The sequence below is a fragment of the Triticum aestivum genome, chromosome 1A (assembly GCF_018294505.1).
Source record: "Triticum aestivum cultivar Chinese Spring chromosome 1A, IWGSC CS RefSeq v2.1, whole genome shotgun sequence".
NCBI classification, from domain to species: domain Eukaryota; kingdom Viridiplantae; phylum Streptophyta; class Magnoliopsida; order Poales; family Poaceae; genus Triticum; species Triticum aestivum.
The window spans coordinates 526,869,913-526,883,913 of NC_057794.1; the positions used below are offsets into that span (position 1 = coordinate 526,869,913).

At 42.9% G+C, this 14,001-nt stretch overlaps 1 protein-coding gene and 1 long non-coding RNA gene across 22 annotated transcripts; one reads left to right on the forward strand and one right to left on the reverse strand.

The window, feature by feature from the left end:
* Positions 1–638: 638 nt before the first annotated feature.
* LOC123063248 (uncharacterized) lies at positions 639–4,324 on the reverse strand. Of its 2 annotated transcripts, none has more exons than XR_006430218.1 (4): positions 4,157–4,324; positions 2,925–3,013; positions 1,658–1,704; positions 639–1,289 (listed from the first exon to the last, which is right to left on the reverse strand). It is a non-coding gene; the product is annotated as an uncharacterized lncRNA (long non-coding RNA). The 2 variants fall into 2 exon arrangements; XR_006430223.1 differs by having other exon boundaries at positions 643–1,284; positions 4,157–4,320.
* Positions 4,325–7,004: 2,680 nt separating this feature from the next.
* Positions 7,005–12,989, forward strand: LOC123063192 (uncharacterized). Of its 20 annotated transcripts, XR_006430210.1 has the most exons (8): positions 7,007–7,428; positions 8,646–8,759; positions 8,858–8,988; positions 9,469–9,659; positions 10,019–10,068; positions 10,171–10,313; positions 10,484–11,642; positions 12,121–12,989. XR_006430210.1 is itself a non-coding variant. In XM_044486926.1 (2 exons), the coding sequence occupies exons 1-2, from the start codon at positions 7,150–7,152 to the stop codon at positions 8,014–8,016; spliced, it is 360 nt and encodes a 119-aa protein (XP_044342861.1). In that variant the 5' UTR covers positions 7,005–7,149; the 3' UTR covers positions 8,017–8,639. The 20 variants fall into 20 exon arrangements, 1 of the variants encoding a protein (XP_044342861.1); XR_006430215.1 differs by having other exon boundaries at positions 7,006–7,428; positions 8,858–9,659; positions 10,256–10,313; XR_006430194.1 differs by having other exon boundaries at positions 8,858–9,659.
* The last annotated feature ends 1,012 nt before the right edge of the window (positions 12,990–14,001 follow it).

Below are 14,001 nucleotides of genomic sequence, written 5' to 3' on the forward strand. Positions count from 1 at the left end.
GCGTAGGAATTTTTTTGAAATTACTACGTTCCCCAACATATATGTGTGCTATGTGCAACATACATTGGTGAAAAACAATATACTTCAGATATAAAGTAGGAGAATAAGAACCGAGCAGGTACTAAAACACAGTGCACTTGTTCATAAACTAATTGTGCTAACATGACAAGACTGTATCTAGTATCAACTACCACCAACTAATGATGTGCCATTATAATATTTATCTATGAGCAATGTAGAAGGAATTTTTTTCCAATTGTCAAGCGCACTGACACTGAAGTACTGATCCAGTAGATACCTCATCAGTATCAGACACTAAAATAAAGAGTCAGCTTCTAATCACATTCAATTTTGATAATTGATTGAGCAATGTTATAGAAGAGAATGATACGAGTCTAGACGCTTTTACCAGCAGATATGCAAAGAAATCATGTTGATCCTATTACATGCCGCTTTGGTAGTAACATAGAAGATTCCACCAAAACAGAAAGGCTAAGAACGCAAGCATAGAAGAATCCACCAAAGCAAAGAGGATGGATAATAATCTAAGCTTGATTGATAAAGAAGGAATGTGCCTATCTAGCAAGTGGACTGTAACGTTTTGGGGCCAAAAAAAAAAAAGAAAAACGATCTCGATATACTGTTTGGAAACTTTACCAGCCAGGCAGGCAGCCAGGATAAGCTCATTAGTTAAAATAAGGGTAATGCGTAAGAAAATCTAACATATACGAAGTAAATGACAATAGTGCATAATCAGCCCAGCTCTTCCTAGAATGTAGTAAGCCTCTAACTAAATATATACAAGTTTTTGTTAAACCAAAAGGTGTTTTTCCTTTTCATATAAAAGGCTGACTCTTAAACCTGTACTCGTGGCTGAATTAGAATATTGAAAGTTGTTCAAACAGTGAGAACCCTACACACCCAAACATGCAGCCAAAGAGTAAATTACTTAATGGGCAAGGAACCTCACTTGCAGGGCATCACAACTATCAATTTACACAACAATATCTGATCAAAATAAGATATGAATAGTCATCTCCTAGTTTTGCAAGCAAAGTAGTACTCCATCCGTCCGAAAAATAATGTCGCTAGCATAGTTCATTGGCATTTTTACAAAAAAAGTCCTTTGTAAACCTTACGCTAATTACCCCCTTTCCTTCTTCATCCGTCCCCCGTCGCTCGCGGCAGCAACCAACCCTAGGCCCCAGCCACCAACGGCACTCAACCTCATCAACCGTCGCGCGAGCAAGGCCCATCTACGCCGCCGAAGGTGCCCCTGCCCACCTGCGCTGCATGCCAACGAGCGATGTCCATGATTTGACGCGATCAAATACTCCAGGGCTTTGGATTTATTTGAATTTATTTGGAATAATATCAATAGGGATACTACAAGGACTAAGAAGAAGCTGAATTTATTTAACATACTTAGCCTCATTTATAAATTAGAAATTAGCTACCAAACGTCTTTTATGGTCATTCAAGGAACATCATTGACAACCGCAGAATTTCTAAATTACCATAGGAGTAATTGGCTTTGAAAAATTTAACCCACCACATCCTTGATTTCTCAATGTAACATAAGCAGTACATAAAATGGATTATTCTGTGGTGAACATTTTGCTGTAAGTGTTGGCTAAATTCAGAAATGTGTGTGTACCTGTAGTATAGCCGTAGCATCAATCTGTACAATAATTGTGAGTGTACCTGCAGTAGTAGCAATATCCAGTTAACTGAATGCCATAGCCAAGTGTACATGAGCACTATTCAACTCTATTTCCGTGTGTATCCATCACAAATTGTGAAAATGTGAAATTTAGTTAGAGCAAAGTGCCCATCACTGATATCTATGGAGCAAAGAAATTCAGTTAGAGCAAGTGTTGTTTTTTTGTCCCCTCGCACTTCACATTAACTTCATTTTTACACTTCAAAGCAAAGAAATGGAAAGAAAAAGAAAGAATGCACAAGTTTTAGTGTTCAGGTTTGTTTGAGAGCACAACACATGTTTGCAAAGAAGCTTAATTAAACTTTGAGTGGGCAGTTTGGCCACAAGTTTCAGAGTTAACAACAGAAGCTTCATGCCAGGCTAGTAAAAACACAAGGTGACTTGATTATAAAAATGACTTAAACTCAAGTTGAGTTACATAATGAGAACAAAATTTCCAAAGGAAGAATAATCATATTTTAAACAAAACATAATTTAATTTCTGAAGGCAGAATAATCCATACTCCTGCCAAGTACAGATGGAGGACCATTCAAATTTCAATTACTCAGTCAAAATTCATTTAAATTTTCTTAAGATTATTTCCATCAAATTTGCTTTAGGACTAATTTGACACAACAACTGACACTTTTAAGTTACTCTTCTTCAAAATATTGTCTAACTTACATGACTGCAGTAATGGCCAAATTTATTGAGCACACATTCAGTAGCTACACATCCATTACTTTCACTTTGACTGAATTTGTTGAGTATGTACACATTCAATACTTTCACTCTTGATTGGATGTTTCAGAATTCAGTTCACTGACAAACATGATTATAATAGGAATAGGGTGTAATGTGAACATGGTGTAGTTTCAGAATTCAGATCCTACTACTCCATAATTCAGATCCTTTGTGCACTCTTTAGTCAACTTATATTCAAAATCACAAGCACAAGCAACTTCAGTCAAAATCTTCAGTCAAGCAACCTTACAGTGCAGCGGATGATGCCGGCACAAGCAACTTCAGTCAAAATCTTTCAGTTTTGACAGTCAAAACAATAATAAGTAGGCCTCAAGCCTTGCAATTTTTGAGAAGAATTGTCCAGTGTGAAATGAGCTCATGAATTTAGTTAACAATGAACCTGAATCTATATCTAATATATGTCTACGGGGACAGAGAGAGAAATATGGGGCTTTGAGGAGGGAGGGGGAGACTGACAGGACGATCGAGAAGGCGCTGACGAGGGGGGCGACGCCCCAGAGCACCACCGCCTGCCGGATCCAGTGCACCACGTCCAGCAATCAAACCTGCAAGCACGCAAAGGCAAATTAGAATCCCATGGAGTAGTGATGCATGGTTTGGTCGTTCAGGAGCTAGGAGACGCGCCGGCGGCAGTAGCAGCAGAAGGCGCTGACGAGGCGGAGGTGAGCGGCAGTGCGGGTGACGCGACGGAGGCGAGCGGCGGTGCGGGGAGAGGAATATGCCGAGGAGCGGCGGCTGGGCACGAGGATGAATATCCAGATCGAGCCCGCCACCGCTGGTGGGCATCGGCATCTGCCCCTCCGTCAGGCCCAAGACGCGCGACGAAGACGATCTGTCGGGCCCCTCGCCGGACAGCGCGCCATCCGGTTTTGGCGGCTGCGAACGCACGCTAGCCGGTCGCCGCTGCTAACGGCGAAGGGAGGCGGCGTCCCCAGGCGCCGTGCGATGGGCCGCTTCGCCGACCTCAACCATGGGTGGTGGGTGGGAGCGTCGCCCAGGCGGCTGTGGCGGCACTGGAGAGGGAGGAGGGGGCGCTGGAGGCGAAGGGAGGTGGAGGACGTGCGGTGCGAGGGTTTCTTTTTTCCCACTAGTAAGTGTGCACGTGCACGCACGTCTCGACAAATATTACAATCCTATATGGAAATTCACGTGCATAGAAAAAATATTATGATAACAATAAAAATACTACAAATCATCTATAATTTAATTGAGTTCCAAGAAACGCTATAATTTAGCATTGTATGCATAGAGTAACGACACAAGAAATTATCTTAGTAATCACTAATAAGCTTATGCAATTCTCTTGGATGTTTTCTCCAGCTTCATTCTCGATGTAGTTGAGCAAGTGCACCATAAGTGGTATTATGAGAATCAACATTCATGCACCGTATCTGGCATTATAAAAAAAGTTTTGATGGAGGGAGTCAATAAGTATCATGCATATCATCGTGCATAGAATTTTACTTATGCTAATCTTATTGTTGAAAAAGAAAGGCTTCCTAGTAAGCCAACCTCTATCAGATTTGCAATGTCATTAGATAATTTTCTTATATCTCCCTGCGACTCTGCATGCTGATTTCCCCCCAACATGATCCAACAACATTGCCTTTATAAATAAAGCAACTCACTTGCAAAAAAATTTAAAGCAACTCAAAGTGGTGCTGTAAATTGACAGGGTACTCTCTAACCTTGTTTGCATTCATGAGTTGCAGCTACAATCTCAGGCGACCATGCCTCCCTTATAATACATCTTATTCATAAATTTGTTTAGGTATGGTTGCAAATCTTGCTAAAGATCGATGCTTCAACACTGACCTTTGTGGGAGCATGAACTGAACACCATAATCTAGAAAAGAAACAAGTTCCTTATAAGGAAAAGAAACAAATGGCATGGAGATGAATAATATTTGTAGTTCTTCACTTGTAAGCGCCACAAAAATAAGCTAAAGCTTACACCGGTTTTGGCAAATTTCCACCAAATCTTAAACCACCCCGAAAAAAAAATCTTAAACTAATGCTTAATCTCAAACGAAGAGGAAACATCAAACCTGGGAAAAGGAAATTGAAATAATGTGTGTCTTCTCATTTGTTTCATTCAAAGCTAAAGGAAACTAAAATCTGATACATTTGTAAACACCACAAAACATGAAGATGGATCAGACCGCAAAGTACCTCCACATTGCATTAAAAGGTACTGGTACGAAATGTAGATAGATAAAAAGATCTGGTAAAGAACCTAGATCGAGGGTATAGAAGATCGAAAACCCAATAGATACATACAATTGATTCTTAAAAAATACAATTGAATGAAATCTAAGCAGGTGCCACTAACCTCTCCTCTTGGTACTCTTGTGCAGACTGAACACAAACAACCCAGCCTGAAACAATGGAAGCATAAATGTATACATTATGAGCTTACGGCGGCAACACCGCTAATTTGGGAATCAAATATACCATACGCATTTTTAACTTCAACTTACAAATGAACTTAAAAACTGGAGTTCGAAATATAAAAAAAAATCTTTTGCGGTATGAGAAATACATAAATGGGTAAAAAACAATTAAAATCGATTTACCGGCACTCAAAGACAGAAATTTGGAAGAGGGTGAATGCTATGATAGATTATTCTCGATTTCTCAGAAGAAGAAACAATGTGGAGTATGAAACATTAACTATCACAACTACTGTATGTCAGTAGCAAACATTGGTATGAAATAGATGTCTAGTTCTCCATTGGCACCGCATCTTATTTTTCTTTCTCTCGTTGCAATAGCAAAAATAGAAGAATTTATGTAAGTGGACTGAAGTTGTTTCGACTGCCTGGATAACAAAATATTGGGGGATTTAACATCAACGCATTGTAGTACCAAATACAAGCTGGTTAGATAATAAATAGGAGTATTAGGGCATTTACAACAAAAAAATGTTTGAAGAAAATAGTATAAGGATAGAACAGTAGACCTACTGTATTTAGTAGACATACAAAGAAACACAGAGAGAGTGAGTAGAGGACGCGTCAAAAAAAGTGAGTAGAGGAGCAACTGAACATGGGAAGCATGGAGGAGTCGCTGCAGGCAGGTGTACAGAGGATTCAGGGGTTGGCTGGACTGACCTGCGACGCCGTTGCCGTCACATTCGCCGTCACGTCGCCTACTTGTTCTCCTCTCTGTTTAGTTTGTGTGGCTAAAATAGAACGCAGGGGGAGGAACAGGACTTACACTGTTTATCCATGTTGAACAAAGCCATCTTGCGGGTGTGAGTTGTGACAGTCCGGCCGGGCGGCCGGCCATGAAGGGATGATAGCGGACGAAGTACACAACCAGCAGCTCCTTCTCCAGCTTTGGATCCGGCTGAAGAGCGGAGCCGCCGACGGGCCTGATGCCCAAGATTGTACGGATCCCATTGGACGACTTCCGTCCACCATGGGGGCGACGGTGTTGCAGGCGAGGTCAAATAGGGCCCGGTTGCCGAGGTCCTTGGAGGCGAGGATGAGGTCGCGGAGCGCGGCGTGGTCGAGGTCGGCGTGCCAGCCCGGGTCGGCGTGGGTATGTCTGGAGCGGTGGAGGATCAGGGAGAGGGCGGCGGACACGACGCCGGGGGTAGCCGCTGCTTCCGCCGGCCGGGGCATAGATGTCGACATGTTGTACATGATGCTCGCCTCCGCCTTGGGCGGCCACCAGGTCAACATCGTCTAGGCACTGCAGCACCACCATCTTCTTCCAGTTCCTCGTCTTCGGTTGCGTCGACAACGACGGTGACTCCGCCGTGATCACCTTCCCTCTCTTCCGCTCTCATATTCTCCTGTGATTTTTTCTTGCTTTTCCCCATGGTTTTGTTCACGTACGTGGGATCGCCGGAAGTTGCCCATGGCTCCTCCTCTGTTGATTTGATGAAGCGCGCGGAGTCGCAGATTAGTGATCGATCCATGATGGGAGTTTATACAATCGGGGCGGACCGGCGGAGAGATGATTAGATTGATGCTGCTATCCCTCTTTCTACTATCCCTTTTCCTCCCTCCTCCTGGCCGCCTCTCCAGACCTCGGCACCTGGTGCACCTCCGCGGCGGCGAGGTCATCGTCCACGAAAGGCGACGGTGCTGCCGTGCGGCGAAGGAGCCCTCATTGTTTTGGAAGGCGGCGTCTGACGAGGTGAAGACAGGGAGTCGCCGGGATTGAGGGAGAGGAGATTCGATCGCGATCAGTTTCCCTTTTTTGCGTGCATGCGTGATCGTAGGGGTTGCGCTGCGTGGAGATTTTCTCTGTGGTGGAGTAGGGTCAGTCAATGAAAATTACTATCTGCACACTAGGGAATAGATTAGATTAACGCTAACTGTTAGATTGAGTTTAGTGGCACTAATCAAACGATGATAATGGGTCCGTGTACATCTACGGGGTGCGTTTAGAAAAGATAAATTTGATTGTTTATTAGTAGTAGAAGATAGATGCAATATAGTCAGGGGCAGTTTTGTCTGCTTAAAAAAACTGACAAGCATCTAAACGGTATACAACCCATTAACGATGGGGTAAAGGGCGCACTCTCGCGCTAGCCACGTCGTCACAAGAAGACAAAAAGAAAAACAAGGTCCACGCCCCCGCACAGCTCGCTCGATCCCCTTTCCCCTCTCGCTTTCCTGTCTCTCTCTCCACAAAACACCGCCGCCGCCGCCGATTCCTCCTGGGCATGGCCGTCTCCGGCGCTGCCATCAATAGAAGCGACTCCACCTCGCCCCACTCTACCGATTTCCCGCCCAGCCGCTGCTCTACGCCCCCGCTTGCGCCCGCACAGATAACCCTAGAGAGTAGGTCGTGGGGGAGGACGGAGAGGTCATGGGGGAGGAAGAAGAGGAGGACGGAGGCCACAGGGGAGGAAGAAGATGGCCCCCTCATTCCCGAAGTTGGTCTTCGCATCAACTGCGCTCGCTCCGCCTCTGCTTCCAGCGACCACGCCCGCCACAGTCTGGTGAGCTTCTTCTCCTTTTATGTTCCTGTACCATTTGGTGGCCTCTCTCCCTTCCCGTTTCAGGAGAGGAGTCAAGTACTGGCTAGGTTTTTGTAAATAGGTTTTTGGTTTCTTCTCGTGGAGTAGATTCTCAGGTCTAGCTAGGTTCCAAATAAATTTTGGGTTAGTCTTGATATGTTGGTACCTTGCTGTCCTGGAGATTTGGATCTAGCTAGGTTTTTACATAGTATGTATTTGTGATAATTGACTACAACAAGACCTTGAAAGTAAATCTAATTCTAAGAGAATGTCTTGTACAACCTGCCATGCGTTTGCAATTAACAAGAATGAAACTACGAACAGGCTATATAGATTTGGCCATTTTCTTTTTTGCATAACTGATTTCCTATGACGTTGTCTGTACTGTTGTTTAAGTAAGTATTAAGAGCAGTACGTACTTGTTTCCTATCAAACTGCATCTACCAAGCACTGTACATTTTCCTATTCTCTGTTCTCTGCCAAAAACAGAATAAATTTAGGCTTAAGGCCTGTTCGGAGTCCCTCCGGCTCCACGACTCCGCTCCCGGAGCGGACGGAGCAGTAGCTTAAAATGTTGGAGCGAGCAAACAGTAGCTCCACAGATCCTGGTATTTCAAGGAGCGGTGGTTTGTCGAACGGGCCCTTACTATCTAACAATAATTCTTCTGTCCATTCGAAGTGTTGTGATTTCCAAACTGAATATTTTAGCATATTATTTTCACCAAGCATGATGTGATATTGTAGAGTTTTAGGATGATGTGAAGCTCATGGCTGCCATGAACCGACAAGCTTATATATTCTCTTTCTCCTGGTCAAGGCAATTGCAATTACTCATGTGGTTATATAATGCAATATCTAGGATGGACCTTTAGCTGATGAGACCAGCAAATTAGAAAGATGACAAAAACGATCTCATTTTATTTGGATTAATTCCTCGGTTATCATTTTCTGGAATTACTTGCTTTTTAAAAGGACTTTAGAAGGTTCTTGGGTTCAGTCGTTCAGTTATCTGTGTCACTATTCCTTATCAAAGCAGCAGCATTTTATTGTTCTCTCATGCCAAGGTCTTCTTGGTTTCTTATCAACGCGAGTCAGCTATAGTCTCATGTTAAATTGCAAGTTTATACTTTTATCATTACAGAGGTGTTGTTGATTCGTTTGATCTCTTGAACAATTGAACAATATTTACTTGTTTACAGTCACACATATCCAGTTGGAATGCTATGGCAGGGTTATTAGCCAGGCATGAGGCCTTTTGTCTTCTTAAAAACTACTTGGTTGGAATGATTGACGTGCCATGCCACCGCTGCACTGTAAGACCCCTCAACAGTGATCAATCCCGTGTTTGCTCATACCGATTGCCAGATTCACGCTCCTAGAGGATGTGAACGACAGTGACATCCTGATGCAGGAGTAGCAGCGACGACGGCTGGTGAGCAGCAACCTGAGGTGCCGGTGTTAAGCGCGGATGGCCAGATCTGTGCGGCGGAGGGCGTGGCCGATGCTGGGATGGAGGTCTTGCTGCCGGCCTCCAAGCAGTCGGTAGGCGCAATGGATCCTAAAGCTCCAGGCTGGATCAAAAGTTATGTCGATTTGCAGTGTTACATGCTCATTGTGACTGAAAACTGGACTTATTAGTGTAGGCATAAACATTGCAGGCACTGATAAGAAAAGATATCTTAAACAAGTACTGCACCTTGAGATCTAGATGATTCTGCATTTAGTGTTATGATCTGTAGTTATAGCTGATACTACTAAATGCTCAGATGTACTTGTATCTTTAAAAATCAGTGATTTAGCGAACATTCTGCCAATTGACACATGAAGCAGAGTATAAGAAGTTATAGCATGTTACAGATAAACCAGAGGAATTGGCATGTATGCGTGTGTTCCTGATTTTGTAGGGTACATTCAGTTGGGATATGTGGTCAAAGATTAGGACACTAATATCAGTGTAGGTTACATTTATAGTTGCTTAATTCATGATGCGCTCGTCTCGCCATTTTCATTCTGTGCGTGTAGGGTGAGGATTGGGGTGGAAGCACCTGTGAGGACACCTTGTCCCAGTCAAGCACGAGCTGGCGGCGCATATGTTATCCAGGATCCTGCTCAGGGGTTTAGCCATCGGCGACGAGATCCAAAAGATGGCCACGGCGGCAGTGGTGGCGGCAGTTGCCCCGGGTGGTGATGTAGAGGGGAGGTACCAGTAGCAGGTGAGGATACTGTGCAATTTCGCTGTGAATCATTGTTGATTATTTGTCGTACTTCTTGTGTTTTGAAGATTTGATTCCACTCTTCTTGATACCCAAAACAAATTCGTTTCATGAATTCAAAAGATACTGAATTTAAATGTCTGGTTTATATTTCGGGAGCTGACTCTTTTTAAAAATTGACATCTGAATGTAAATAAATGCCCTTGATATGTTCGAATTCCTATCATCCATTGTTGCAAATTTCCTCTAACTCAATACATCAGTTTCTTATCTTTTTTTTGGTCCACCTTCGCTCATCCTAACATTCATCGCCATCAAATGTTTTACATTGTTAGCCTGCTTATTTGTTTGTTTAACAGGCTTGCAATATGTTCTACAATGCTGATAGTGATGGAGGGGTTTGTTTGAGGTGTACTGATGTAGAACCCTCCAAGTTTTCAAGTATTTTAGTTTCCTATTTTTTGCAATTTAGAATGTTTCATGATACATTTTCTTCTGCAATCTTATTTAGGTGAGCACGAAGATCTCTGAGATTTTCTTCTGCATTTGTTTCGTGCGCACACATAAATGGATGACTCTTCTTCTTGGAGCCCTAGGTTGTGGCAAAACCCCCTATTGCTAGCACTTGCAGGAAAGCTCAACCAAAACCAAAAGGTATTTTTCTTTTTCTTCACTTCAACCAAGTCACTCATGTACAATGAGCAGCACTCAAACCACAAAATCATTTGCATCTCATTCATTTTTCCGAATGTTCAATTTATGACCTGGCTTTTTGGTCATGGACATTTCTTCATTACTTACCATTTTCTGATGTTCATGGTAAGGCGCGACCGTTGGTGGTTTTCTGGTGGTACCTCAAGGAGACCTTCTTCCCAGGTGACCCATTCCACGTGGCGGTGCCGGTGTGTGAGCGAGCTGCCAGACCGCACGTGGCGGCGGCGCTTCGATACTTCTTCCCGTTCCTGGAGTGGGCGCCAGCCTACGGGCTGGGCAACTCAAGTCGGACCTCATCGCCGGTACTTCTTCTGGTTCCTTGAAGTTTGATATCCATGCCCCCTTGTTAGAGCGGTGGAGAGAGATGCGACATGGAGTGAGGGAACTGTCGGCACCGGCATAAGAGGTTGATCTCCGCCCCGGTTTCCTCTATGATTACATCAAGGATGTATTTTGTTGCTTGTTGGTTCTGTGTGCGGGAGCTCGATGATTGGGGGAGTTTAGATCTGTGGTTTCATTCTCAAATTCTATTCGTATGGATTGAGATAGAGATGAGAAGGTAGGTCCCTTATTCATGTAGGTTTTCTCTGTACCACTAAATGTTTGTTTGATTTTTTTCCATGTAGGTTCTCTCTGATTTTGCATTAGTCTATGATCTTAGTCTTCATTCTTTTATTTTTAGTTTATGAGATTTCAGTATTTGATTCACTTATTCTTGGTTTGGCAGATATTCAGTATCTCTGTTCTTATTATTCAATTTTTTTATTTCTCAGATTAGGATTTTAGTACCTTTTCTTTTATTAGTCATCAGTTTTCTTCTTTATTCAATCATATTCAGCCTTAGTTCTTGTTCAGTCTTTCTTTAACTTCTTTTGTCCTTAGTCTCCAATTTTCCTCTTTCTTCAGTCATATTCAGTCACACTTTGTTCAGTCTTTCATTATCTACTTCAGTCTGTAGTGCTCCTTGTGCATATATACTTTGTTTTGCTCATTCTTCTTTCTTAGCTTTGTTCTCTCATTTTGTATCGGCACAACCAATAATTCACAAGATCATCTAATCCACATAGGCAAAGGAAGATTTTTCGTAGTAAAATTCAGTATAGTGGAGGGAAAGGAAGGTTTTTCGTTGTAAAATTCACTACACTAGAGGGAAAAAGTTTCAATGTTATTATCTAATTGTTTCATGGTTTTCTTAGTCATGACTTTCTTTTCTCTACCAGCTTTAGGGGGAGGTCCATCTAATTTGACTTTGCCCTGGGCTGTCTGCAGGTGGGTTAAACAACCAGATTTGGTGGATTAGTTGGACTTGTAAATAATTTTTTCTGATCCCAACACACTTTATATAGAGAAGTAGTATTTCTTCATATTGTTACTTTTTTTGTTTGCTTTTGTGCTTATTGCTCATATTGTTAAATGTTTGTTGGGGCCAGTTCTTTTGGGCAATTCTCCCAGAATTGACCCCCTCCCCAGCTTCTCCCAGAATTGCTACTCCATCCTTTTTTACAATTCCTAGCTAGTTAAGGTCTAATTAGCTAGGAATTGTAAAAAAAGATGGAGTGGCAATTCTGGGAGAAGCTGGGGAGGGGGTCAATTCTGGGAGAATTGCCCAAAAGAACTGGCCCTGACTCTTCTTTCTCTGGTCACCTTCAGTGCACATGTTTCTTCATTATTTCAGTAACTACCTTCTCATTGTTCCGCCTTCATTTCTCAAATCCATGCTTATCAGTTATCCCTCTGTATGCATCAGTGATCAATATTTCTCTTCAGCCTCATTATTTCTTTTCGAGAGTGCGCCAAAGGCTTACCTTAGCTTTATAGAAGGAAGGAGTGATATTTACAAGTCAGCCTCATTATTTCATTAAGTCCCTGCTCTACCCAGCCTTCATAAATTCAGTATGCCCCTGTGCATTATGTATAAAGACTTTTTTGAGCATTCTTATTTTTTATCTTTTTGTTTCACCAGGAGGTTTTATTACTAACCAGAGGAAGTTTCTTCTCCCACTTCGTTTTAGCGCATGTTGTTTCAGATGTGTTATGTAATAGTACTACATAGAAGAGTTTTTTGCTTCAAGAAGTGTTATGTAATAGCATAAAAACTACATAAATAGTTCGTTCTGTTCTGTTTTTTTTTCACTAGACATTGATGCTATTTGTGCTCTTTAGCAGTGACACCATAGTCAGTTAGCATTTTCTGTCTTTTAGCTACACTGAGCCTTTGATTTGTTTGTACCATTAGGCTGTAGGGAAATATTACTATATGTAACATGTATTTTTTTTGTTCTTATAAGATGTTGTTTCTCATTTCTGAAATTTATTTCTTGATGCAGCTTCATTCGGATTTATGTGAATATAAGCGTAAGAGGTCCACTGGGAATGATACAAAATAATTTCAGACGTGAGTATCCGGATCGCATTGCTACTGGTCGTCTCTTGCGATGGCGTACAGCGGGCTTTTGACAAAGCCAAGTCATGGCCTCATGAGGATGCTTTTGGATTAACTGTAGTGCATTGTACCGTTTTATGCTCCATGCGAGAGTTGTACATATCCTCATTAGATGTACCCCTGCCTATGATGGTTCTGAACTCAAATATTAGAGTATCTGTATATTTGATCAATGTGGTACTATTATATCCTAATGTTATAACATATATGCCCGTATTGATATACATGAGTGTGATTAAGAACAAAACATGGCAGCCCAATGTGTTGAAACAAGATAAGTGCGCATAGGCCTGCCCCAACCTTTAGTATGCTAACAAAAGTGACGGAAGTGTTACAAAAGGCACAAATTTTCCAACTAGTGATAGATAAGGAAGACACATTTTTACAGTGTTAAATAGAGAAACAACATTTAAAATAGTGTTATATAAGGAATTTTCTCTATTCCCTGCCCAACCCACGTATTTGACATGGCACGCACGAGCAACCCGCTTGATGCACACCTTATTGTTTTGGATTAATTTCCCTCGCTGCCCCTTACATCCAACATGAACATCCAACAAGAACAGAGGAGAGAAATCCCTAGGTCGACGGCGTCCCGTAGCCGGCCCGAGCCCGGCCACGGCGACGATCCAAGAGGCCGAGCGCATAAAGGCGACGAGCTTGATAGCACCCACTACCACGCGGAGGCGAAGCACGACAAGAGCGAATCGACAAGGCGTTCCTGCAGGCATAGAAGCGGAAGGAGAAGGAGCGAGCGCCGGTCATCCAAAGGACGACCAAGGGGGAGGCGGCGAGCTGCTACGTCTCCTTGGGGTAGAGAAGGTAAGTCATGCGCGCCCTAAACCTTTCCATTTTTTTGGTCTCGAGCTCATGAACGGGGCATGGGGATTTCGCGGACGCGGCGCGATCATCTACGTCGACGAGCGGTGGAGCCGATAGGGGGGTTGGGGGCGAGTCAGGTGTGTTGCTCCTGTGCAATCCCCCATCATTCACACCTTCTTTTCATCTTGATAGTTGGCAGCGCACCATGGAACAGAGGGGAATTCATGCCGATTTTTTTTGTAGCGCATGACAATTCAGGGAGAGCCGTTTTTAGTATTTTTTAACAGCATTTTATTTAGCATCCAGAGGGGTTGGGGTGGTGGTGTGCAAGGTTGTATGCGTTTTTAGATGTATTTTTTCGTC